The sequence below is a fragment of the Seriola aureovittata genome, chromosome 21, assembly GCF_021018895.1.
Source record: "Seriola aureovittata isolate HTS-2021-v1 ecotype China chromosome 21, ASM2101889v1, whole genome shotgun sequence".
Taxonomy (NCBI): Eukaryota; Metazoa; Chordata; class Actinopteri; order Carangiformes; family Carangidae; genus Seriola; species Seriola aureovittata.
The window spans coordinates 4,400,821-4,428,462 of NC_079384.1; the positions used below are offsets into that span (position 1 = coordinate 4,400,821).

The following is a 27,642-nucleotide window of genomic DNA, read 5'->3' on the forward strand; positions in this document are numbered from 1 at the left end:
GTGTGAATGGAGGGTCTAGCATATATGGAAAGATTACTTCTGAGTCACTGGAAAATGGTAAAATGAAATATCTTTCATTTTTGTTATTGGATAATGAGAATGTATGTCTATCTCATACATTGTTGGCTAACCTCAGTATGCATGTGCTACTTGATTATTATAGCCTGGTAGTACCACTCAGACTACATGACAGTGATATTACAAAAGGCCAGAGGTGGATGGATCCTTCACATACATTCAAAGAAATCTGACATTCCTCTGTCCACTCCCCTTTCTAAGTGGTTGGTATTCAAAGTAAAAGTGCAGAACTGCTATTTCCAACATAGGCTCAACATCAACTGCATTGGTCGGGGCTTTGATAAATGCCATACATGACTATGGCCATAGCATGTAAAGTTTAGGCAAAGTCACTGGCCCATGAGAGAGACAGGACTGACTATCATGTCATTTTCCGATGCTGTACAAACAAGGTCTGACAACTTTACTTACATCTATGCACACTAGTGAAAGGTGCTGATCACTGGCAAAGTTGGGGGCTGAGTAGGTTTATGCCTGGGGCCCCCTAGTGGGTTAATCCAGCCATGGTCGTGGTCCTTTAGGCAGCATACAAAGACTGCTCAGGTTTGATTTCCGGTACAATCATATGCTCTTTTGGTCCTGTCAACAAGTGTCACGGTTCACTGATGCGGTTATTAAGCAGCAACACAGGTTTGATAAAGCTGTATAGTTTCTGATAACAGTTAATTACGTCAAAATATTAAAACTACACACACTGTCTGCAGCAAAGTAAGAATAAAACTGTCTGGAAGATGCTTCAAGGGTTTTTTAATGAAATGTGGGTAGACTTCTAATCGTACTCTTTGGCTACCAAAGTTATTTCTTCACCCAGATCTACTTAATGATTGAAATGTATGAGCAGAGCACCTTTGAGGCCTTGAGGCCATGTGTTGTAGAGAATCTATAGATTGAACAAGTTGTTATTTTCTGACAAAACCTGTAACCTGTTCAATTAAAGGAGAATTTCTCAGTTATAAGGATCTGTAGTCTTGCTGTTGAATGTGCCCGTTGAGCACCTTTTCAAAAAATGTCATCACCTCTATTAAAAATGATAGATTTAGTGTGGTAAGCAAAACTTTGAAAAACCGACGATGATAGAGGCCCGTGTTTTCTGAAATAATGACCCCATGCAGTGTATATTTTTTATACCCATTTAATAACTTATCCATATAGTCGACTATGTACCCAACAAAGGCCTGAATCAAACATTTTTAAGCAAGGTCAAACAGTAAACACAGTGTGTGGGGTCATTTACTCTTCATTGAGCAACTCTAGCTAGAAAATGCACTCTTTCCTACTGCTCACAGTAAACAGATTTGTTTCCCTCTTTCACAAACTGCTTATGCTCCTCTTGCAAGTCACTACAGAGAACACATTTCCATTTGATCATATAAACATACTTCTTCAAAAAGTGGACCAAGCAGATAATACACGTGACACTGTCATATACAATATCAATTTTATTTAATTTAAATATTTTTTTTTTGGAGAACTGTGAGAACACTGAAGTTTGATAGGCAAAGATTAACATGTGTGAATAAGACTGTGAATGAATGGCAGTTATATCAATATCGAGCAGAGTACACAACGGCTCCTGTTCTGCCAATAAGTGTCATACAAAATGACTAATCAAACAGGCAACTGCTCTGCAATAAGACACATGCAAAACTGTGGGATGATTTTGTGCATTTCCCCTGCACTGCCTCACAAGAGAAAACTTGAGAGTTGATAGTTGAGCAGCACAATTACTTGATATGCACTCAACAAAAACAGAAGAAGGTAAGGCTGTTGAGTGTTAAAGTGCAAGAACAAAACAGGAGGATGATTTTTTAATTGAAAAGTGAAAGAATGAGACTTGTCAGGGAGCTAAATTGAGTTTACACATGGACAGGCCAAGGGAACTGTATTTGTCTGTTAAGAAATGTGTGCATGAGGCCACCATTTTCCCTATGAGGAAGCAAACAGAGCAAAAGAAGGGTGACAGGAATGGGTCTTTAATTTAGAAAACGGTGACTGATGAATAAACTTAAACCAAGTCTTTCCTGAGAAACATACACACATAGTTTTGGGTGTTTGTGAATCCATCTCTGTTGCTGCACTTGAAAAGCAAAGTTGGTGCACGTGTTTAATTAGCTGTATTTAAACGCACTGACTGCAAAAATGATTAACAATTTGAATGCTTGCATTTAAAAATAACTGTTGAACATAATCCAACTTTAAGATTTGCAGCCAAACCCTCTACAAAAAGCAGATGCAAGTTTACCTGCGCAGACGAATTTCATAAATAAATAACTTTTTTTCTTCTTTTACATGCATAGCATAGTGAATAAGCATTGTACTTTATCTACCGTTGCAGCTGCACAGCTTTATTTTATTATTTGCATCCCCTCATCCTCACCCGCTGCCACCAGCAGCACCACCATCACTTCGCAGGCAAACAAGCCTTTTCTGCCCGACATTATCTTCATCCAGACTCCGCTGGATTGGAGGCTGAAATGACGGATGCAACCATGGGAGAGAGACCCGGGGACGGTTTATTTACATCCGAAGAGGCTGTGTAAGTTTAGAGGGAAGCCGCTGCGTGTGTCTCCCCCTTTACTTTCACCGACCCCCTCCTCCTCCGCTGGCAGAAATTTATAAAGAACAAAAAATCCGACGAGGGAGGGAGGGGGGTTGATATACGCCGAGGCTGAAATCGAGAGGCGAACCCAGGGAAAGAGGAGTAATTTGTACACGGGACTTTCCCCCTCTTAGTCCCCCCAAAGGAGGGGGAAAAGTCGCAATATTGGAAACGAAAAGGAATGAGCTTCTAAGGGCGTGAAAACGTCTGCAATTGTGGATACTTTATATATTTTTATTTCGAAAAAATATGGCCGAGAACGTTCTGGACTCTGGCCCGCCTTCAGCCAAGAGGCCTAAACTCTCCTCTCCGGCACTTTCCGCCTCCGCCAGCGATGGAAATGGTAAGTATTGTTTAATGATATCATTTGTTACGGTGTTATTCGTTAAGTTTATTATTTTTCGGCGTCTTCGGTTTACTTGATAGAGGAAGAAGACGCGGGATTACTCTTCTGTTTTTGTCGTAGCTTGCTAATGTTAGCGTGCTAGTAGTGAGTGTGTGTGTCGGACGTGAAGAGGGCTCCCCCAGCTAGCTCGCATGCTAACAGCCATTTTAGCCGGAGGTAGCCCTGTTAGCCCTTCGGCTAACGCTAGGCAAGCTAACTGAATGCGGGTCTTCAACTGACGGTCCCGTGTCTAATGGCTACTTTAGCCGGGCTGATAATAAGCTCAGCTCAGCTCAACTTATGATAAAGTTTTTGGTGTCTTACAGTTGTGCCAAATTGACAGTCAGCTACAGCTACACCCATTCTGTTATTCGAGTTTTTAAGGCTTCTAACGTCTAAAACAATCTGTTTTGCCCCATCATAACTCGGACCCATTCCCAACAAACGTTAGCTACCGTTAATAGTGTTAGCGAAAGCAGAGGTTACCGATTGTGCTAGCCTTGTTGGAGAGCTAAATTTAGGCCCACGGGTCTACTGATTGTTAAGCTCAAATTGCCATTGTTGGTATGTGTGTTTTTTTGTGGATGGCGTGTGGCAGCAGCTGGAATAGTGGCCTGTGAACAAAACTGTGGAGCATGGACAGCGCCATGTCCAGCCACTGCGATGTTAAGCAGCGAGTAAAGTTAGCAAGCAAATGCTGCTCCAAGCACGAAATAATCACTCAGATTTCATCACTTAACCATTCACTCAATCATTTTACACTGAACAGCTACATCTTAGGCTATATACTCAGCATTAGGTTGTCAGTGGCAGTCAGGATCAGTGGAAAGGGACTTTTTACGACGATGAAATCACCCAGACCATGCACACATTTACGTTATCTTGCATGATATATTTTGGGGATCAGTGCAGCAGCTGTCAAGAAGAGGGTCTGTATATGAGGATGCAATATATTGCACTCAAATTGATTGTCTTTTGAGATTATTTGTGACACTGCCATACGGGGTGTTTATACTTAATTTGAGAAATAAAAGCATATATATCTTTGTACACTATTATTTGTTTCAGTTTGTAAATGATATGCTGCTGATCACTCTCATTTGTTAATTTTCAGATTTAGTTAATTAAAGCTGAGGGATGCAACCTGCAGATTATTTTCATTGTAATCAATAATTTAACATTCATTGAAATGTAAAGAGAATGGCAAATGACCATCAAGAGTGACCTGAGCTGTGATAGCTTCATAGCTAATTGAAGCTGACCAAATATACAAAATATTCAGTTTGTAATAATGGAAACGGGGTGGGTGGTGGAAACACACATTTTGTCATTTGTAAGGAGTACATGTCAGGTAACTTGCAAAATATTATGAATAACTAATCGATGTATGAATGATGGCTGAGTGAGTTAGGTAACATGTGGTACAGATGGGTGACAAATTAATGGAAAAACCAACATAAAGTGTCATAGTAAGTTGTTTTCTAAAACATTATTCCAAAATTTCCCACAGGTGTTCAGTTGGATTGAGATCTGGAGATTGTGAAGGTCACTATACACACTGTTTACAAAAGCTCCTCTATAACTCAGCCGTCAACATTACAAATTGAAATATTTTCATACTGGACAGGCCTCGTTTCAACACAAAGCTAACATATCACTAATCTTCATACTACTTAAACCTTCATTTAGTGAACCCTTGTTGCCAGTATGAATATATCTGAATTAGTTATAATTACACTTATTTACTCAGGTTTTTCCTTTAATTTGTCACCCATTTGTACCTTACTGTGTTACAAAAACCATGGATTGATGGAAGAAAAGAAATCAGAACTATATAAGATGCTGTAGTTTGGGTGTGTGTGATTTTTGGTCTTGATTTCTGTCGTAAAAGATACATGATGCTCATCATGTATCTTTGCCTAAGCGGTGTGCTGTTGAACTCAGTAAATACAGACTGGTAAATTCAAATGTGTGTCTCCAAGTTGTCCCCATTTTGTGGTGTAACTTTTTTTTTTTTTTTTTAAATGGTCTGTTCATCACCTTGTCGGTACAAATCTGTCTTAACAACATGTTGAATCACTTTACTGTCAGAGATATGTGTGTGGGAAGGCCAGGTGGACATGTATGTTTGCATAAATGTTTGTGCACATGGCATCACACAGAAATACTTATAGATTTCTGACATGTTATTAATTTCTGATGGGAGAAAATTAGTCATACACTTCTAAACAGCTTTTATCAGTTTTTAATGTCAAGCGTGCAATTGCATTTTCACTCAGTCATGCTGAAAAATGAAGGATTATAGCAGCTTAACATGGCTGTGGCCCTTATTGTCCTTCTCTCACCCTCTCCCTGTTTTGTCTCCTATCTCATTGTCTCCCCCCTCCTAAACTTTGCATTTCTTCATCATTTCAGATTTCGGCTCACTGTTTGACTTGGAGCACGATCTCCCAGACGAGCTCATCAGCTCTAATGAATCAGGCCTGGTCAACGGTGGGGACCTCAACCAGCTGCACACCACGCTGGGAGGAGGACCTACAGGGCTGGGTCCTGGAGGAGGCAATGGAGGAGCAGGAGGAATGGGTCTTGGGCTTGGCCCTGGAGGGGGCCCTGGGGGTGTTGGCGGAGGCCAGGATGCGGTGGCCAAGCACAAACAGCTGTCAGAGCTTTTGCGTTCAGGGGCACCCACCTCAACCCAACAAGGGCACCAAGGAGCCATGGGCAGCCCAGGAGGCCCCACTGCCATGGGGCAACACTTGGCAAACATGAAAGCATCCCCTGGCCAGGGACCTCAGCAAATGATGGGCCAGGGGCAGCAGCAGCACCTCTCCCCTCAACAGCAGGCCAGCATGATGCAGCAGCAACAGAATGCTGCAGCTGGAATGATAGGTGGCATGAACAGGGCCATGATGGGAGCACAGCAGAAAGGCAATAATGGACAGCAGCAGCCAGGAATGATTGGGAACCAGGTGATGAATGGCTCGCCCAGGATGGGCTTTGGGAATCAGGGGATGGGTGGCAACAGCAACCTGTTGGCTGAGACCCTACAACAGCAGGGAGCTGGGGGCCAGGCCGGGATGAGAGGCCAGCAGCCTGGAGCAATGAACAAGGTAGGGTTATACATATGTTGTTCTTTTTTTCCTTTTCTTACCCTAACGTTCAATATTAACCATTTCATTTTAGAAAATTTATTGGAATTCATATGGAACAAAAGGGTTGTAAAAGCTGTATTTGGTGAAAATAAAATCCTGTACCTGTAACCTCTTCAAGTACATGTTTAATGTTGTTCTCCTCAAATTATCTTCCAGTTAATGCTCAAGAATCTTCATTACTATCCAACTTTAACTTTTGAAACATATGATAACACATATGATTATTGAAGGCATCGTTACTTAAATTTCATCATTTAGTAAGCACAATTCACGGAAGCAAATTTTTGCATGATTGATGGTTAATTGCAGGTCAAGACCATTGCACTTGTGCAATGGCAACACTTTGGTCTAACAAATTAGCGCTTTATAACCATATGTATGTGTTTTAGCACCAAACGGCATGGCACAGCACGCTTATGCTTGTGGCATAAAACTGCTCTGCTGGAGTGTTTGACAGTCCCACGGGAGTGACAATAAAAATGTTGCAGTGGCAGGCTGCCGCTGCTCAATGAATGTGGTGAAGACACTGATGTTTGATTTACCAGTAGAGATCAAAAGCAGCGACAGTGCTCAGGTTAGGCATAGGGAGCAGTGAAACAATGCACTGGATCTTCTTGAGGTGATGGAATGAGTGAGGTGAAGAGGAAAGAGACAGGGATACTGATGAGGAGTTAATCAGCAATTTAAAAAAAAGTTCAAATAACCCCTTCAGTGAGCAGAAGAAAAGGGGAACTGTTCATGTCATATTGCTGTCACACACTCTGTTACTTCTGTGCATGTTCAATCTTGATTTGCATATGTTTTAGATGATTTTCTAATGATTTAATAAGATATGACTTGATGCTTTAACCTGGTTAACTCATTTAGAAGTACATTAATTCTTTTCAGTTGTTGATGACTTAATTGCTCTAAGATTTAAGATCTTTGGGAGACAAGGGAAGAAGACAAAGTAATATATGTGCAGTTCAGTGCTGTCACTATGTCACTGAAATGTGGTTGCAACTACATAATTAATTGTCTTCATACTTTGTCTGATGTCACTCTTTTACTTTTCATATCTCTTCATCATTCATACTAACTTTTCTATTTTTATTGTTTTTATTTTTTGCTCTTAGATGGGGATGATGGGCAACCCAGGAGGCCCTTTTGGAGGTCCATATGCAGGGCAGGGGAATCAAGGTCTGGGAGGCGCAGGGCTGGGCCCTCAGCTCCAGAACAAGGGTCCCATGGCCAACAGCCTGGCGCAGTTCAATGTGGACAAGAAGAATCAGCCCATGCAAGGAATGGCTGCTATGGTAGGGAGCAAATTCAAACTGACTGCAAAATGTTTGAAAGATACAAGAATAAGTATCACCTCATTTCTCTTCCCTCCATCTTCAGCTTACTTGACCCAATCTTCTTTTTTTAAACTCTTCTCTTATTGTTAATCCACCACCCCCTTCTCTCTTCTTATTATCTTCCTCTTCTTTCTTTCTTACTCTGTCATTGCTTCTTACTCACCTTTCCCTATTTCCTGTTTGTTTACTTCTTGTCTCATCTGTTTCACATCTTCTTATTCCCTCCCACTTTACTTACCAGGGCTCCCAGCAGTCACAGACAGGTGTGGGCGGTCCCTCTGGTGCACCTGTGGGAGGGGCCCCAGGGATGGTGCCCAACGCTCAGGCAGGTCTAGTGGGTCCGGGTACACAAGTTTCTGCAGCATCTGCTGCAGCTGGTGCACCACCCACTGCTGACCCTGAGAAGCGCAAGCTAATCCAGCAGCAACTGGTACTCCTGCTTCATGCACACAAGTGCCAGCGGAGGGAACAGGCCAACGGTGAAGTCCGGCAGTGCAATCTGCCCCACTGCCGCACTATGAAGAACGTTCTCAACCACATGACTCACTGCCAGGCTGGCAAGTCCTGTCAGGGTGAGTAGAAGGGATCCTACATGCTCTTGCACTGAGTTTATAGTTGAGACGTGTCCCTGTGTTTGACAAGCAGGCTTTGATATTGTTTGTATCTTGTTGCTTTAGAACTCCATTGTTGTCAGACATGAAGAAGCGGTATCATTATATATTGGTTGATACTTTCTTTCACTGCAGTGGACATGGCCAGCATAGTATATTCTGAAACACCACAGATTTCATTTTTACTTTCTGCAGAGTAGCTCTGTGTTGGGCAGATGTCACCCAGCATGCTCAGGGATGAGGTTTAGTGTTTACACTGACACTTACCTGATGAGCTGTGTCACCCAATGCAATCGTATAGCAGGTGCACAGGAGGCATATGCTGCATCATGTTTTGGCTACACAGACAGCACTTATAGCTTGGGTTTCTGGTGCATTAATAAAATCCATGAAACAACACCAACTTTATTTTTTAAAGTCGGCTTCCTAACAGTTTTCAGCTGAGCATCTCTAATTTCATTGAACCTTTTTTTTTCTTTTTTCTTGACCTCACTTTATTTCATTCTTTCTTCTTCTGCCTCCTCTTCTTCCCCTCCCATCATATACCTCTGCGTTTCCCATCTCTTCCTGTCTTTCTGTCCTTTTCATCCTCAGTTGCTCACTGTGCATCATCAAGGCAGATCATCTCTCATTGGAAGAACTGCACGCGACATGACTGTCCTGTCTGCCTGCCACTGAAGAACGCTGGGGACAAGAGGAACCCGCAGTGTGAGTGTCTGTATCTGACCAAACAATGCTATACTTGTATATATTCTTATTTTCAACTCTGCAGTGTACATCCTAATGATTCGATCATTTTGTCATTATTTTATTATCAACAACTTATTTTATGTGACTTTGACAATATATTGATATGAAAACATACAGCCTGTAATATTGTGATGTCAGTATTGCCTTGTATTACATTGTGCTGGATTGGAACCCACAACTTAGTACTTACTAAGTACTAGTAAGCTAATCATAAGCTGTACTGTACCAAATGATGGTATGATTTGCAGCATGCTATTTGGCTGAGTTTTGAATAAATACTCAGCCACTTGGTTTTCTTAAGATTAAGTTTTTCTCTATTCTGTCAAAAAGACCAGATGTATTATTTACCCTCTTCTCTCTTCTTGGTATGTTCTCACAGCTCTACTTGGTGGGGCCGGTGCAGGTCTGGGCAGCTCTCTTGGGGCCGTACCCGGTGGCCAACCAAGTGCTCCCAACCTCAACCCGCCGAGCCAGATTGACCCCAGCTCCATAGAAAGAGCCTACGCAGCCCTAGGTCTCACTTACCAGGGCAACCAGATCCAAGCTCAGACTGCCCAACCCAATATGCCTAACCAAGGCCTGCAAGGTCAGGCTGGCATGAGGCCTCTGAATCCAATGGGTAAGTTAGCTTGCGTTTTGACTTGCTCCTGTCTCCAGGTATTTTCAGTAGAAGGACACACTGTTCACTGTTCCCGATAGCGCTGAGAGCTTAGCATTTTTTTTCAGAATCCAGAAGGTCTTAAAAAGACTTTCAGCTTTCAAAATTAGAGAATTACTCGAAGAATAAGATTCTTTCAGTAGTTGCTTATTGTCAACTATGAAATTGCAGTAAAAAATCAAGGATAAATCAATACGCCTTTAATTCCACGTAGCTTGAAGACATTAAGAATTAATATATAGAGAGCAAGGTACATGACTGTTATTATTTGCAGAGGAACAAGGAATGCAAACTTATGATGTTCTGTCCTTTTTATATATGTAGGTGCAAATCCTATGGGAGTCAATGGAGGTGTGGGAGCTCCACCTCAGAGCCAACAATCCAGTCTGCTACAGGATACCATGATGCACCTGAATGTGAACAGCCAAGGGTGAGAAGGAACACAAGCAGCATAACATTACCATTTGGTGGATGGCTTGATTAGAAGAAACACTAATTTCCAGTGTTTTAGACCAGACACACATCTGTGTTTTTTAAGTTAATGATTAAAATTATACCCGTCGTCTCTCCCAGTCTGATGAATGATGCTGGTGGGGTTGGCTCCTTGCCCACGGCAGCCCCTCCCTCTGCCACAGGCATGAGGAAAAGCTGGCATGAGGACATCACACAGGACCTACGAAACCACTTGGTACACAAACTGTAAGTACTAAAGAAGAACTCTATGCTTAAAAATTTTTTTCACTGTACACACAATCACATTCTTGCTGGTGTATTATGACAATGTAATTGTTGTTGTTGTTGTTTTGTTTTTTTGTTTTTTTGAATGATGCATGTTTTCAAAAAAAGCAAAAAGCAAATCTGAACCCCAGTTTTGGCCTCTTGCCCCTTTTGCTGCCTGTTTATATGTCGTAAGCCAACAAGAGATTTATTCCTCTTCTGTGGCAATAAACACAGCACATAGCCCTTCTGATTACTGTGCTGTATTCAGAGCTTAACAAGATATTAAGTGCTGACAAACAGTATCATTAACCACGATAAACACTAGTGCTATGACTATGTACTCGCACTTCCTAAAGATGCTTTACGCACACGCCTGGTAGAACCTCTTGTAGTGGAGCCACTACCTCGGTTACAACACAGATACCCACGCAGCAAGTCCTCCAAGGGTCTACGATTGGGGTTTAGATGCGTTATCATAACAAACAACATGCTGTGTTTAAGCAATTCTTTGACTGAGACAGGAGTTTACAATTCCATCATTTTTCAACTCCTTCCCCCCTCTTTCTCCTCCTTTTCTTTTCCCTCTCTGTTTGTTCTCCCATCCACAGAGTTCAGGCCATTTTTCCGACTCCAGATCCAGCTGCTCTCAAGGACCGTCGAATGGAGAACCTGGTGGCCTATGCCAGAAAAGTTGAGGGAGACATGTATGAGTCAGCCAACAGTAGAGTAAGTTGCTCTCTTTTTCAGCTCAGTGCGTTCCTCAAAAAGGGGGGAACTGTTTTTGGAAGCATGTCATTTGGCGGCTGTAGCCAGCTGCTATGTCACTCTATCAGTCCTAACTTGGTTTCAAAAGCTAAATATTTCACAGTTTATACAACATCATGGGATGTGGCTGTAAACCTAGAGCATACGAGCCTGACTGGTGAATTACCAGGTCAAGTACTAAATTTACTGCAGGTGGTAAAGCAAAGGTTTGTCACACCAAAGGACCTGGGTTCTAATCCTGGGGGAGGCATGAATTATGACTGATTTTACACATAATCCCGTTGCTAACTTGTCTTTTTACATTATTTCTTAGAGTTCTTAAAAAACCCAATTAGTTTGCAGCACTAGATATTCCAGCAGTACTATTTTTTTTTTCTACAGCTCCTCCATGTTTAGATTTCTTACCATCATATTGTTTAACCCCTTTGGTCCCATTCTCCCCTTTTACCCTATTTTTGACAGGCCGAGTACTATCACCTCTTAGCAGAGAAGATCTATAAGATCCAGAAGGAGCTGGAGGAGAAGAGGAGGACACGGCTCCAGAAGCAGGGTCTGGGCCTTGGGCCTGCCGGCATGGGTCAGCCCCCTACTGGTCTGCCTCCAAGTGAGTTGACATGCAGCATATGTAGATTTGGATGATTATTATTTATCCCCTAGGGGAAATTCATGTGTCCATTAGCTCGTCATTAGCTGATGATAATAAGAAAAACAGTTAATAAACAATGATAATTAAATAGTGCAATGTTGTGTACAATGTTATAGTGTTTGACAGTGTTTATTATTTATATCATATTGTCCTCCTTTAACTGCATTTGTCAGATTTGCATGCAGCTCGTTTATTGACAGTTTTGTTAACCTGTTGTAAATTTAATAATTGATAAGGAGAGGTCATGTGAAGCCCATTCTCAATTCCCTTTGTTTCCTGTTAGGTTTGCATGCATTATACCTTGCCCAGTGTTTTTCAGTTAATTTTGTCAGCTTCTGTCGATTTCCTCACACACACGGGATACTGTTTGTTTCTTCAGTTGGTTCAGATTATTCACACGTCGTTGAAATGTTCCACAGACATTTTAATAGAGGCTAAAGGTGCATTTCCAGGTGTCTCTGCTCAGTCACTTGGTACCAAGTACTGAGACCAAATGGCAATGATCTTTCCTGACAAAACAGGCAGAAAAAAATATTATACATTCCAGAGTTTGTGCAAATCTCTCCACATGCTTGGTTAGGACAGTTCCACCTCTCCTCCTGTACTGTGCACAGATTTATAGCCTGATTTTCTTTATCTCCTGGTACTGTTTTTACAGACGGTCCCCTCCCTGACCCGTCAATGGTGCGACCGGCTGGTCCAAATCAGATGGTCAATAGGATGCAAGGCCCAGGTAAAGATTGCATTGGACCAGGACACATAATGTTAATTCATCAGTTTTAGCAGAACCCGAAATTTGACAAATATCATTTGTTGTATAAGCCTAAATGTTAATTTAAGTCAAAGAGAGACAGAAAACTTTTTCATAGGAATAGTTCTCTAGTAGTCGACTGTAGGTTTGTGATTTTTTTATTTATTTTTTGCATTGTGTTGTATCATAACAGTCTTTGTGTTTGTGTCAGGTATGAATCAGTTCAATCAGATGGGGATGCAGTCTATGGGCCAGAGGTCCACGCCTCCTCTACCCATAGGACCATCTGGCAACCAGGTCAGCACTGAACACCCAATCTATCACAGAAAATTTAAACCATTCAAACTGCTCAACAGGAAAGGTTGAACAAGTGTTTTTAAGAACTCTGCCCTTTTACTCCTGTAGATGGGAATGGTTGGATCCAGGATAGGACAGCCCAGTGTCAACCAGATACAGAACCAGTATCTGTCCCAGGTACAGTTTCCTGGCTCAGCACCAGGTGTTGGTACAGCGCAGCCTGGGATGGCCCAGCCTGGAGCACAGACAGGCATGCCACAGGTAAGATGGCTTGGAGTTATGTTATCTGTAGATGTGTTACACTTATGTGTTTACTAAGGTTAGAACTTGATTGTGAAGCTGAAATTGTGTAATAGTATTACAATAGTAGAGGAAATTATTCTAGTGATACAGGTACATTGTAGTATGGTACAAAGCAGTGTAAAATGCCAGTGTTTGACCAGTCAGTGATACTGTATTGCACACTGATAAGTTTTGGCTGTCAGATAACTAGCAGGGACTTTTTAGGAGCTAAAATTTTACATTTAGAAATATAGATTTCCTAAAAATGTTGCTGGGTTCACTGACAGGTTCCTGCAGTCAAAGGTGCCTAATAAATTTATAAATAATATAATAATAAAATAATTAATGTTATGAGGTTGTAGTATTCCAATTTGCAAAGTGCAAATCATGAATTTGTCCAGAAACACCTCAGAATGATTTCATATCATGCATGCTTAATGTTCCCCTGGAATTATATTGACCCTGCTTCCGTGTACCCTTTCCATCTGTCACCCATCTCTTTCCCCTCATCCTCATCTGTCCACAGACGCAGATGGGCACCCCTCCTTCTCTTCCAGTTGCTAGTCCTCTAGCGCAGCCAGGTTCAGCCGGTGGTCCCAGCAGCGTCTCGACAGTAGGGCCGATGGGTCCCCAGAGCGTGGGTAGCGCAGGTCCCAACTCAGCTGTTGGAGCCCCTCCTTCCTCGATGACTCCATCTAACACGAACCAGCAACCAAACTCCATCCCCCATTTGGGACCCATGCGTGGAAGCTCGCCCTCCCCTGCTCACAGCCGATCCCCTACCCCTCACCAAACACCCCCCAGACTAGCTGGGTCCCAGACCCCACAGCCACACACCCCTAATGCACCACAGCTAGCTCCACCTCCAGCCCCCCAGCAAAACCAGCTTGGCCAGGGCCCAGGCTCTAACAAGTCCCTCCAGCAGCAGCATATAGGGCCAGCTGGTTCGACCACTCCGTCTCACCCTGGACTGGCCTCCAGCTCAACACCGCATGGTGCTCAGCTGCCTCGCACTCCGGTCAGTGAGATCTAATGTCATAAAGTTTAACATTAAAAACACTTCACCGTCTTCCACAGATTCCATTGATCCTGTAGCAGTAACTCACGTCTTTCAGGATTATTGTTAACTCCTGCTTTCTTATATATTGTTTGGTCATCATTATGAGATCAAACATTTTTACCTTCTCCATTTCCTAAACTGGTCATCCTGGCTTTAATTTAATGCAATGCTTTACCTGTTGAGCTATGCATGACCTTTATGTCTTTAGTGTATCCTGTCATTTGTTTGTTAATGTCATGCATCAATATGTCAATGCATCTGAGTTTGCTTCTGTCTCTCTCCCTAGTTGTCCCAAAAGGGTTCATTCCCAGCAGACAGTCAGGCCCTGACTCCCGCCTCTGTCAGCAGCCTGGACACTTCCTCCCAACAGCCACAGTCGAACACCTCAACTGCCAACCTCGACCCCAAGATGGAGGTCAAGCAGCAGGATGACGAGGACGAGAGTGATACCGGTAGCTGTTCCAAAGGAGGGAAGCTCAGCAACCTGAAAACGGAGGAAAAGCCTGTGAAATCAGAACTGAAAAAGGAGGAGTGTTCTGGAGAAGGAGGTAAAGGTGTTCCCATGGATACATCAACAACAGTACCGACGTCCGTTGTAAAAACAGAAGACAGGAAACCGGAGGTAAAGAAGGAGGTGAAAGAGGAAGAGGACACGTCAGAGTCAACTACACCACAGGCCCCAGTGAAAAAGAAGAGTAAGGAGGACTAAACTTCTGAATCATTGATGCAATTTTATTTTTTTATTATTATACAATCCATTTTATTATATTGTTGCTCATCTAAATTGGGTTGTTTTTCATTTTCTTGTCATGGAATCCAAAGGGTTAATTGAAGCAGTCTAAAATTGATTTAAAAAAAAAAAAACAACTTTTTAAAATAACTTTAAACCTTTCTTCCCAGTCTTCAAGCCAGAGGAGCTTCGTCAGGCCCTGATGCCTACACTCGAGTCTCTCTACAGACAAGATCCAGAGTCTCTGCCCTTCAGAATGCCTGTTGACCCACAACTGCTGTGCATACCTGTACGTACCTCTGCTGAAGTCTTTGTTCCTCTGCATTTTTACTGCTCTCTCCTCGTCAGCGTTTGGGAGTTTAGTTTTAATTGCTCAGCCTTGACACATACACATTGTGATCTTGCAGGACTACTTTGACATTGTGAAGAATCCCATGGACTTATCAACTATCAAGCGAAAGCTGGACACTGGTTAGTACTTGTTGCTAAATCTTACAAGGTTTGGTCATTCCTAGGAAACACCACAATTAACTTTCCCCTGTTACTTTTCAACGTTAATCAAATTATAGATTTTGCTGACGTGAATTTTTGTCGAAGTCAGGACTAAAAATAAAAAGTTCAGATTTTCTTTTTGACATGATGTGCAGATTTAAAATGAATTCTTTTGCTTTTTATATGTTTGGAAACGGTTCATCTGAGCTGATCCTATTTTTCTTGCACGTTTTTATAGGAAGATTCTTTAGTGAGGCAACTATCATCAGTTTCAAGAGTCTTCTCTCTCCATCATCCCATGCTTTGTGTTTTTGTTTGCAGGTCAGTACCAGGATCCCTGGCAGTACGTGGATGACATTTGGCTGATGTTCAACAACGCATGGCTGTACAATCGCAAAACATCCCGAGTGTACAAGTACTGCTCCAAGCTGGCCGAGGTTTTTGAGCAGGAAATTGACCCGGTCATGCAGAGCCTCGGCTACTGCTGCGGCAGGAAGGTGAGACAAAGTGCTGCATAATTGGCTAAATGGGTGGAAATGGAAATGTATGTTGGTGAGGGGTGATGTTATTATAAACATCAAAGTCAGCGTGTTAACATTAAGATGTGAAAGGGTAAGAAGAAATGTTGGATGACTTTTTGTTGTTGTTGTTGTTGTTAGTATTTGTCGTAGGCTGACATGCCTCTATACAACATGTCGCTTTCTGCAGTGAGAGAAATATCTTTTGTTTTCCTGGTTTAAAATATATTTGAAAATTGTCGTTCTTGTCGGTACCGCTAGGCCCGTTAAACTTACCAACAGGTGAACACATCCTTTCTTCGCGTGTAATGGTGTGTGTAATTACACCCATCATTGACATATACGCTGAAAATGCGTCTATACTGAAAATATGCCAGGATAAGGTGGTGTGTGTGAATGTTTTCAGTATGTTTCAGATGCAGATATTAACTCCCCTCATTCACATCTGAAAATGGAAGCAGTGAAGTGGGCTCATAGCTAAATTTGGCTGTGGGCATACCACCGCCATATCGCATTTCAGCTCTCATTAGACTCTGCTATTTTTGGTTTTGCTGACAAATAACAAAACTGATTGGCCCTTATTATGAGAGGCTGGCTGAAAGGTTGACTTCTGACAATGAGACAAAACAAAGTAGTGCTTGATGGGCGCTGTAATTACTTTTTTTTTTTTTTTAACAAAACTAAGCTAAACAGAAATTGGCTCAGTTCAACTCTGGGGGAGTTTTTCCAGCTGTAATGTGGATATAGATCCGTCCCTCACAGTAGGACTTCAATGTTCTTAATAAACAACCATTAAGTGTTAACATTTTTTCTTGATATCATTTAATTGGACGAGATTATAACATGATATAATCAAACTGTTACACTATGATTAAACAGAAAGTTCCTGTACTAAGTCTTTTTGGGGGAAGCCATGTTTGTTTCACTTTAAATTCACTTTCCACGACTAGTTACTGTACAGTGACGGCCTTTTTCTTATTCAGTGTGTGTTTACTCTGGAGTAGCCGAGCTGGGTGTCACTGAAGTTACGCATGTTGATCGTCAACAGATAAATATGTTCTGACACCATTTTTATTTTTTTATCTCTGTCCTTCAGTTGGAGTTCTCTCCTCAGACACTGTGCTGCTATGGAAAGCAGCTATGCACTATCCCTCGAGACGCTGCTTACTTCAGCTACCAGAACAGGTATGGAGGGAGGGAAACACCCATGTATTAAAGGGTGAAGGGACAAATAGATGGATGGAAGGGTCAGTCAAAGACAAAAGGATTATCATAGAGGTTAATTGGAAATTATTTAAACTGAATACCCTAAATACTCCCCTTCACTTCATGTTCCCCGTTTTTTATACCTTCATGTGATTCCTAATGCACTGGCATTTTAACAGTCTGTCCTCTCCTCACATTCTTTAAGCTTCTTATTGTTTCATGAAACAAATCTTTAAATAGCAGCTCAACACAGAAAAATATTTGTCAGTGGGTAAAGATAAAGCTGCGCAGACAAAGCAAAGAAAATATCCCGTTTCTTTGGTGCTATTTGATTGATCTTTTGAACATCCCATTAAGGCAAAGTAAATGGGCATTTTCTTTGAAGAAGAAGAAGCAGCAATAATAATAATAACACACCCATAATAACCTCACTGGAATGTGAAAGGACAGACTTTAAAATGAACTGCTTGAACGGACAGCTGAGCAGTTGTCTGTGCTTATTTGTTCATACTTGTTCAGTGTCTGTATTATGTCCCGTGCCACAACTTCCTGCTCCAGATCCCTTCTCCCGTTTAGCTCCTGTTTATTCTGCTCCTGCTCCGTTAGCTGTGATGGTGGTTGTTGTTGTTGCTCATCCTGTCATGTCCAAATTGCTAATCTGTGCTTTGCCTCGGCTCTCTGCTGTGTGTTGTCTTGGATGTTCGTCTCGTCTTGTTCCTGGTCCATATGACTTGTCTGTCCTCCCTTCCAATGGCTGTGATATCAACATTGGCTTGCTTTTGCCTTGACCAACCATGCACCTCCAAACCCATCCCCCATCCCCTCACCCTCACCCCCTCAAAAATCATGACTGGCTGTTGTGATGACGACTTCCTGCTGTCCTGCGCTCCTACTTCCTGCTTGCTCCGCTTGTGGCACCCTGCCTTGCCCATGTCCTGTACCGTTTGGTGACTGCCCTCCCATGCGCTGTCTGTGATTGGCTGTGCTGTGGGGAACGGTGTAGTTCACCAAAATTTGGGCTTCTTGCTAACAGGTACCACTTCTGCGAGAAGTGTTTCAACGAGATCCAGGGAGAGACGGTTTCCCTGGGCGACGACCCCACCCAGCCACAGACGTAAGTATTACTGTGTTTTACGGGGAAGCTAACTCCACATAAAAATAAAAATTAAATAGCTATTACTATGTCTTGTCAGGACATCAATCTTGCATTTATAGACGCCCACAGGAAGATTTAATTCAGGTTACTGGACTATATAAATTACCCATAAAAGATATTAATCTGTATATTTCTCTTCAGAAGATATAAATTGCGGCTTTATCACTTATTTTACTAAATTCATTTGATTCTCATCATGTTCCCCTAAAGAGTTTCTAATAATTTCACAAGCATGTGATGATAATATGCTTTATTTAATGAGGGGCAAACTGATATCTAGCGTTCCTGTACGGATATGGAAAGCGTTGTATAGGAAATCTGCTCTGTGTCAGTGATTTAGAACAATCATACCTTGAGGATGTGCTGTGTTATGGTATAGCCTAAGTATTACTGCAATAAATGTCTTTAGATTCAGTCAAGATGCTGAAGTCGGGAAATTGTGGAGAAAAAAAAAACTTTGGGTTAAAGCCTGATGAACTCGAAACTTAGTGTCTTGGCAATTTCTTCTGGATCCTGTGATTGACGTCCTCCCTTTTTTAATTTCAGATCGATAAATAAGGAACAGTTTGAGAAGAAGAAGAACGACACACTGGACCCTGAACTGTAAGTTAACGTCCTGCTGATGCCATATGTTAGCACTGGGGAAGAAGAATAAACCAAATTTCTTCAAGGACTTAAATGTGTGTTGCATATTTTAATCCGTCTCTTTTTTTTTTTTTTTTCCAGGCTTGTTGAATGTATGGACTGTGGGCGCAGGATGCACCAGATTTGTGTCCTGCACAACGACACAATCTGGCCATCGGGGTGAATAGCTTTTTCTAATTTCATTCATTCTCAAGGTTCAATATCTTTATTTCTTTTATGGAATTCAACTGACTTGACCGATTTCTATTTGCTGTACCTCAGTTTCGTGTGTGATGGCTGCTTAAAGAAGACAAATAAGACGAGGAAGGAGAACAAGTATTCTGCCAAAAGTAAGAGGCAATGCTTCTATCCCGGTCGATCATGTTGTCCTGCTTTATACCCCTTTCGTACAGGAAACAGGTGTACTCAATGTGTGTTCAGTCCACATATTAATCTCAGGTTGTCACTGTTTACTGACTGGAGACTCCAGTCTGAAACTGTAGTTCCATATGTATGTGCTTAGCCAAAGAAATTATACTAAATAAATATAGTTTTCCTGTGAAAAGCTAGCTTAGTTACTTCCTGTTTTCTTTTTTTAATGGCTTTGTGCAGTATGTCACGTGAAGAGCTACATACAGATATGGAGGAAAATGAATTCTGAATCAAGTTTCTCATAGCTAAGTCATATTTCTCCCTGCTGTTACAGTTACTATACGAGCTAAACTAAATTAGGATATGTCTTGTCCGGCTTTCTCCCACACAGGGTTACCCCAGACGAAGTTGGGCTGTTACCTGGAGTCGAGGGTGAATGACTTCTTGAAGCGCCAGAGCCACCCGGAGTCTGGAGAAGTCTGCATTCGTGTCGTCCATGTCTCTGATAAAGTGGTGGAGGTTAAACCAGGCATGAAATCCAGGTACAGGAAGTAGAAAACAGTCTGACTTAAACATAAACATCTTTCTTTTCCTGTACAGAAGCGGCCAGAACGGAGTGATTTGATCATCAGACAAATTTCTTTTAGCCTGTGGTTTGTAGAAATTCTGCAAAAATTGTGAATGCCAGGGTTTCAGGAAACAAGCAAAGTGACACACACTTGAATATTTCCTGTTCCAGTTTACATAGTAGAGTTCTCTTAAGTAGAAAAGAAGTTGTTGAGGTAAAAAGTAACAAGTTATTGGCTAAAATAATAATGATAATACTGTTAAGTTTCCTGTTTCTCTATTTTACAGCTACTAAGTTTAAACATCCTTGTTTTTGTCTTCAGATTTGTGGACAGCGGAGAGATGTCGGAGTCTTTCCCTTACAGGACAAAAGCCCTTTTTGCCTTTGAGGACATTGATGGAGCAGATGTCTGCTTCTTTGGTATGCATGTTCAAGAGTATGGATCTGACTGCCCTCAGCCCAACCAGAGGTAAGGACATCACTATATTTGAGACACTGAGGTAAACCTGAAATTCAGTTTTAGCAGTTGTGGTATGTTTATATTTCCTCTTTCACCCACTCAGGCGAGTATACATCTCCTACCTGGACAGTGTACACTTCTTCCGGCCTCGCTCTCTAAGAACAGCGGTTTACCATGAAATCCTCATCGGGTATTTGGAATATGTCAAGAAGTTGGGGTGAGTGCTCCTGCTCAAAGAAAACTTTTATTTTGGTCTTGAGTTGCCAATTTTCATCAGTCACAAAGCTTATTTATGCTAGTCTATAAATGTATCACCCTCACTGTTTATGGTCTGTCATGTGTCCTCCTCAGCTACACCACTGGCCACATCTGGGCCTGCCCACCTAGTGAAGGGGACGACTACATCTTCCACTGTCACCCTGCAGATCAGAAGATCCCAAAGCCCAAACGCCTTCAGGAATGGTACAAGAAGATGTTAGACAAAGCTGTGGCCGAGCGGATAGTGCACGACTACAAGGTAAAGAGGCAGCATTCAGCTTTACACTCGTGTGTTTGTTATCCTTAATCTTCAGTGTACAAACAATGGCGTTGCTGCTGCTATCAAGTGATTTGGACCGTGTCCATGCAAAACACTAACTTTGTTTTCAATGTACCCCTGAAGGACATCTTCAAACAGGCAACAGAGGATCGTTTGACCAGTGCCAAAGAGTTGCCTTATTTTGAGGGTGACTTTTGGCCCAATGTGCTGGAGGAGAGCATCAAAGAGCTGGAGCAGGAGGAGGAGGAGAGGAAAAGGGAGGAGAACAGCACCTCCAATGAGAGTATAGACGTAAGAATGCGTTGATCTATCAATATTGCCCTGAGGAGCCTGTATATATATATTTTGTATATGAGCTTGTCAATTAGATGGTCACCGAATGCCCCTCTCTTCTCTTGTGCAGGACACAAAAGGCGACAGTAAAAATGCAAAGAAGAAGAACAACAAGAAGACAAGTAAGAACAAGAGCAGCCTGAGTCGAGCCAATAAGAAGAAGCCAGGGATGCCCAACGTCTCCAATGACCTTTCACAGAAACTCTACGCCACTATGGAAAAACACAAAGAGGTATGAGAAAATACTTGGAAATGCCTGTATTTTACCAAGCAACTTACTGTAAGAATAAACTGGAAAATGAGCTGGCTCAGCCCTTACCAACCATATTTTCCAGATTTTAATCTAGTTGAATTTGTTTTAAAAAAGACCATATTTCCCCTGTTGCTCATTTGTTCTCCCCTCTTTTTCCTGTCCCAGGTGTTCTTTGTGATCCGGTTGATCGCAGGCCACATGGCAAATGCCTTGCCCCCTATTTCAGACCCGGATCCCCTGATGGCCTGTGACCTCATGGACGGCCGTGATGCTTTCTTGACATTGGCCCGAGACAAACACCTGGAGTTTAGCTCGCTGAGGAGGTCCAAGTGGAGCTCCATGTGCATGTTGGTGGAGTTGCATAACCAAAGCCAGGACCGCTTTGTCTACACGTGTAATGAGTGCAAGCACCACGTGGAGACTCGTTTCCACTGTACTGTATGTGAGGTGAGTCGGGGAAGGATTGTTTTAGTGGGTCTCATTTGTGGTAATGACCCCAAAAAATATGTAGGTTGTGTGATTTATAATGTTGCTGTAAAACCTGCTGTGTATCACTTGTAAACATTTTTAACCGTCATCCATGTCGCCTCCTCACAGGATTACGACCTCTGCATCACATGTTACAACACTAAGGGCCACGAGCACAAGATGGAGAAGTTAGGCCTCGGTTTGGATGATGAAAGCAGCAACCAGGCTGCCGCCACCACTCAGAGCCCCGGAGACTCTCGTCGCCTCAGCATCCAGCGCTGCATCCAGTCCCTCGTCCACGCCTGCCAGTGTCGAAACGCAAATTGCTCTCTGCCGTCCTGCCAGAAGATGAAACGCGTTGTTCAGCACACAAAAGGCTGCAAAAGAAAAACCAACGGTGGCTGCCCCATCTGCAAGCAGCTTATTGCGCTATGTTGCTACCACGCCAAGCACTGTCAGGAGAACAAGTGCCCAGTCCCGTTCTGCCTGAACATCAAGCACAAGCTCCGCCAGCAGCAGCTGCAGCACAGGCTCCAGCAGGCCCAGATGCTAAGGAGGAGGATGGCCAGCATGCAGAGAGTAGGTCAGCCTGCTCCTGGAGGAGCTCCTGGGGGCAATGGTCTGCCCTCTCCAGGAGCCAACAATGGAGCAACTGGTCCTGGTACCCCCACATCTGTTGGCACACAGCCTCCTACCCCACAGACACCCACCCAGGGGAATATGCCAAACACACTTCCACAGCAGCAGGGAGTTGGTATGGGGGGAATGGGAACACCAGGCCAGCAACAGCAGGTTCAGCAGCAAGGTGGTGCCTTGCCCCCTCAACACCATCTCCATCAGTTTCAGCCAGTGGTTGGAGGAGGTGGAGGGGGGATGATGAACTCTCCTCAGCAACAGATGGTGCCTCAGCTCCAGCAGCAGCCTCCCAATGTCCAGCAGCTCCAGCAGCAGTCGCACCCTGGTGGTTTGCCTCCATACAACCCCAGACCACCTGGAGCCTCTCCTCTCCACCAGTCCCTGGGCAAACCTGGACTGGGTCCAGCCACCCCACCCCAGCAGCAGCAGCAACAACCCAACCAGGGCCAGGGGGCCATGCCTGTACAAGGCCAACAGCAAGGCCCCCCTCTGGCTGCTGTAGAGACGGCCCTAAAGATCCAGCGTCTAGCAGAGACCCAGAGACAGATGGCCCAGGCCCAAGTCCAGATCCGTGGCTTGGGACAGGGGGGCATGATACCCCCACATCCTCACCACCAGAACACCCAAGCCCAGATGGGCATGCCCCACATTGGGGCCCAGGGCATGCCCCCCCAGGCTCAGGGAGTTGTTGGCAGGACTATGTTAGACCCACAGCAACAGGGAATGCTAGCAGGGATGCAGCAAGGTGGCCCTCAGTCGCAGTTGCCACCTCAAGTTCAGCAGCAGCTCCAGCAAGTCCAGCAGGCAGGTGGTGGACAACTTCAGCCAACAAACCAGCAGTGGGGGGCTGGGGGACCACCCATGAACCCTCAACAACGGCCAGGCATGATGGGTCACATGGCGCCTCAGCAGCAGCCAGCAGCTGCTCAGCAACAGCAGCAGCCAATGAGTCAGCAGCAACCTCAAACAGGAAACCGGATGATGCAGGTAATGGGTGTATCAGGAGGGGCAGCCGGAGCACCTACTCAGATAGTAGGTCCACCTGGATCAGGAAACCTTCCCCAGGCAGCATTACAAGACCTACTGCGAACTCTGCGTTCCCCAAGCTCACCCCTTCAGCAGCAGCAAGTCCTCAACATCCTCCGTTCCAACCCGACCCTTATGGCTGCTTTTATCAGGCAAAGAGCAGCCAGGTATCAAGGTGGTCAGGGTGGTCCTGGAGGACCAGGAGGACCCCCACAAGGGGGCCCTGGAGGTGTGAGGTTCCAAGGGGCTGCTGGAGGGCTGCCCGGTGTAGGAGGGCCTGGGCCTAACCAGCTTGCTAACATGGATGGACAACAGCAGGTTAATGTGAACCAGGCAGGCCAGCCAGGGATGAACATGGTTCAGGGTGGAGCAGGGGGAGGTAATATGCCAACCATGGCTCAGCTGCAGCAGTTACAACAACAGCAGCAACAACAGCGCCCAATGTTGCCTGGGAATCTACAGCAACAGCAAATGGCTGCGTTGCAGCAGCAGCAGCAGCAACAACAACAACAACAACAACAACAGGGAGCAATGCAAGCAGGGCAACAAGGCAACATGACCAACATGCCATCGCAGTTCAGAGAGATGCTGATGAGAAGACACCTGCAGCAGCAGCAGCAACAACAACAACAACAACAACAACAGCAACAGCAGCAGCAGCAGCAGATGGGAAACCACGGGCAGTTCCAGCAGCCTCAGGGACTCCAACAGCAGCAAGGCCAGCAAAGCTTCATGCAGCCTGGTCAGGGACAGCCAGGGATACCCCCCTCTTCCCAACCCCAGCCAGGGGGTGGAGGTGTAGGGGGTCCCCAGCAGCAGCAAGGAGGACCACAGGGTGGGCCAGGACAGCCAGGCCAACAGCAAGGTTACCCCAACGCCATGTCACAAGTAGCTGCAGCGCTTCAGCAAAGGCTCCAGATGCAGATGCAGCAACAGCAGCAAAATTCAATCAGTGGGCTTCAAGGACAAGACGGAGGGCCTGGTGGAGGTGCTGGAGGACCAGGAGGACCTCCGCTTCAGGCTGGACAAGTCGGACCAGGGCAAGGACAACAACAACAAGGTGGAGTTGGCGGAGGCGGCGGTGGGCCCCCACTGCCGCAGACGACCCAAGGCATGCTTCCCCAGAACATCCATCAGAGGCTCCTGCAACAGCAGCACCTTGGTGGGGGCTCTCCAGCCCAGCACAGCAGTCCCATGAGCCCCCAACAGCAGATGGCTCAGTCCCCTCACCATCTCCAAGGACAAGGAGGACTTGGTCCAGCAGGGTCACTCAGCAGTCAGGTCAGGTCACCTCAGCCCTCGCCAAGACCGCAGTCGCAGCCCCCGCACTCCAGCCCGTCCCCGCGCATGCAGCCCTCCTCCCAACCTCAACCCCAGCCCTCACCTCATCGCATCTCTCCGCAGACCCAGACTGGCTCACCCCACCCGGGCCACCTAGGCCAACATCACCCCAGCATGGCACCGCCCCAACCTCCACAACCCCAGCAGCAAGTGTTATCTCAGCAGCAGCCAGGTGGTTCTGTAGATCCTGGTCAGTTCACCTCGGACCAGAACTCCATCATGTCCCAGTTAAGTGGGATGGCAGGGATGCACAGTGGACAGGGGGGACAGTCGGACATGTTGGGTGGGAATAATAACAACAGCGGCAACAACAACCAGGAGCTGGGAACGAACATTAACCACAACAGTTTAGACCTTATGTAGCCATGACTCCATATTGTCTTTCTGTCTCGATGCTCTGATGAGTTGCCCCAAATCACAAACTGCCATGAGAGGAGAGCGAGGCGGGACTACGGCTTTGGGGTTTTAGAAGTTTTTATTTTTTATTTAAATATTTTTGTGATGTACAAATAAGAACTCAAGCTTCCTTCCTATGGGAGATGCAACATAAATCTTAGAAGTCAATAAATGAATAAATTATAACAATGGTAAGTTATTGCTGTTAATATATATCTATATATTTTTGCCAATTGTGTACAAAAAGGTGGAAGGGCAGTGTTTCAGGTTGAAGATATTTCTTCCTTAAGTCTATGACACAATATTTTTGGGGACTGAGAATTTTGCCTTTTTATGAATATTTTTAAGATTTTAAATGTGGCTAAAAATTAAAGTGAGTTGACACGATGTACCTTTTTTATTGTTTTGTTTTCCTCCTCAAATACCCAGTCATGATTGTATCTATTTTGCAGAGAGTAAGTATATTTTATTTCTGAATTATTATTATTTTTTTCCCTCAGTGGATCATAAAACAAGCATCGACATATCTTCCGTTACAGTCTTCTCTCGCAGCAATGTACATTTTAAAACGACTGCAACAATTCACATACCAAGAATGAATTTTATTTGATGGGTGGGTGGAAGGGTGTGTTAAATGCAGTTTGATTTCCTCTTCTTCTTCTTTTTTTTTATTTTATTTTTTTTTTTGTCAGGGTCTGTAGGTTTGAATTGAACCTTAACAGTGTTTTGGAGAGTGGGTGACGCTGACACTTGGTTTGGTCATATTTTTCTGCAAAGAGTGGCCAGATCTGCTGAGCAGATAGATGCTTTTACCCACGGGCCACCTCTCCACCCTCCACCTTCCGTTCTCCTTTGAATGTGCACACCTTCCTTACCCTGACCCCCCACCCCCCAAAAAATTGGAGGGATGAACTGTTGATGCCTGATTGTCTAGCTGGAGGCATATTGTACCTCTGTTTGTAGCTGGCCAATGTTAAACAGGTTGTGCGTGTACATATATTAAAAGCTTGTTTATGAACTGTGACGTGGAGAAGAGGTCGATAAAGTTGTTTTCTGGGCTGCAGACGTTTGAGAAAATCCTGCCTGTATCCTGAACCCTGACGATTTCCCTTTCAGTGATCTTCTCCCCTTTTGTTCCTTTTCCTCATGACTGCCTCTCAGCCACAAGGTTTAATTCAATGTTAGTACTGTACAAAGTAAGAAATGGTGGACTTAGATACTGTTTTTGTAATGAAAGTGAAAGGTCTAAAAAAAGAAAAATAAAGAAACGAAAAAAAAAAAAGAAAAACTGTACATACTTTAAAACCTTATGAGCAGAGAAGTTATTTTCTGCTGCTTTGTTCCCCCTCTTGTTTGATTGGATATTTGCTGTATCTGTAAAAAAGAAGAAAAAAAACACACAAAAAAAAAGAGAGAAAAAACAAAACAAAAAAATCTACAAAAGTACTCCTGAGCTACTGTACAGTATTGAGATTTTTTCTAAAAGGTACAGTATGGGGTGTAGTAGGTCACAAGCACCAATGCGCCTTTTTCTGTGTATTTTTGACAAGGTTTAGGGAGGGGCGGGGTTATTGCAACAAGTCACACACCTGAGCAATCTCAAAACTTAGGACGCGAAGAAGAGCCAGAAGAGTCGGGGGGGGGGGGGGGGGTTGATTAGAGGTGTGATCTGAACAAGTTTAAATTTGGTCAATTAGCTTTTTACGGAGGGGACTGAAGACACAATATTCACATGCTCACTATTTTTCTCAAAAGTTTGGGCTTGCTGGGTATGGGGAGGGAACGTATCAGAACCAGGTGGCAATATATCTTGAGACTTATTTTATAAGAAAAAACAAGGAAAAACTGTCTTTTATATATAGATATATTATTTAATTTTATTTTTTGGAAATAAAACTTGAAGCTACAGGAATTATTAGATAAAACATGTTTTGTTTTGTATTAAAGATGTTATGGTGATGCAAAAAGACACTGCAGACAGTCATTCAGTTTGCTCTGGGGAGGCCATGGAGTATAATTATACCATCCTTTTGAAGAAATGTTTCATGTACATGAATATAGTTGTAAACATACTGAATCACTGTACAAACTGATGGCAACTGAACAAATAGTTTTTTGTTTTTATCATTTCTTCTCCTAAAAAGAGACTGGAAATAAGACTATTTAAATATTTGTTTAGTATTCAAATGGAATCTTTGACCACTTTTTCGTTCCTCTTGTTAACAATTTTGGTGCTTGCTGAGAGAAAGCAAAAATAACTGTTGCTCCATTTTCATTAGTTTCTTTTTTTTAAGTTATTTTGGTGGTCTGATTGTTTTTTGCCAATAAATTAATTGTACAATAAAGTATGTTTGTACCATTGGAAATATACTTGATTGTTGCCTCTTTTTTCAGATTTACATAATATTTACTTTAGGTGAATGGATGACCATTT

General features: G+C 43.5%; 1 protein-coding gene across 2 annotated transcripts; it reads left to right on the forward strand.

The window, feature by feature from the left end:
* Positions 1–2,464: 2,464 nt before the first annotated feature.
* On the forward strand, positions 2,465–27,574 carry ep300a (E1A binding protein p300 a). Of its 2 annotated transcripts, none has more exons than XM_056365802.1 (31): positions 2,465–3,020; positions 5,478–6,172; positions 7,330–7,509; positions 7,793–8,123; positions 8,757–8,876; positions 9,292–9,531; positions 9,895–10,000; positions 10,144–10,269; positions 10,899–11,016; positions 11,518–11,659; positions 12,360–12,434; positions 12,664–12,749; positions 12,858–13,010; positions 13,558–14,049; positions 14,378–14,786; positions 14,992–15,110; positions 15,229–15,292; positions 15,635–15,810; positions 16,928–17,016; positions 18,071–18,151; positions 18,740–18,796; positions 18,920–18,997; positions 19,100–19,167; positions 19,581–19,731; positions 20,080–20,226; positions 20,321–20,434; positions 20,569–20,734; positions 20,879–21,046; positions 21,159–21,320; positions 21,507–21,788; positions 21,939–27,574. In XM_056365802.1, exons 1-31 carry the CDS (start codon positions 2,927–2,929, stop codon positions 25,173–25,175), a joined length of 8,526 nt encoding a protein of 2,841 aa, XP_056221777.1. In that variant the 5' UTR covers positions 2,465–2,926; the 3' UTR covers positions 25,176–27,574. The 2 variants fall into 2 exon arrangements, with proteins under 2 accessions (XP_056221777.1, XP_056221778.1); XM_056365803.1 differs by having other exon boundaries at positions 8,757–8,870.
* Positions 27,575–27,642: the final 68 nt, after the last annotated feature.

Excerpts from the sequence above, each read along its gene's own strand:
- ep300a (XM_056365802.1), top strand. The coding sequence starts at position 2,927 with ATGGCCGAGAACGTTCTGGACTCTGGCCCGCCTTCAGCCAAGAGGCCT. Across the intron at positions 18,152-18,739 it reads GACCCCACCCAGCCACAGAC|ATCGATAAATAAGGAACAGT; the intron begins GTAAGTATTACT and ends TTTTAATTTCAG. Across the intron at positions 18,797-18,919 it reads GACACACTGGACCCTGAACT|GCTTGTTGAATGTATGGACT; the intron begins GTAAGTTAACGT and ends TTTTTTTTCCAG.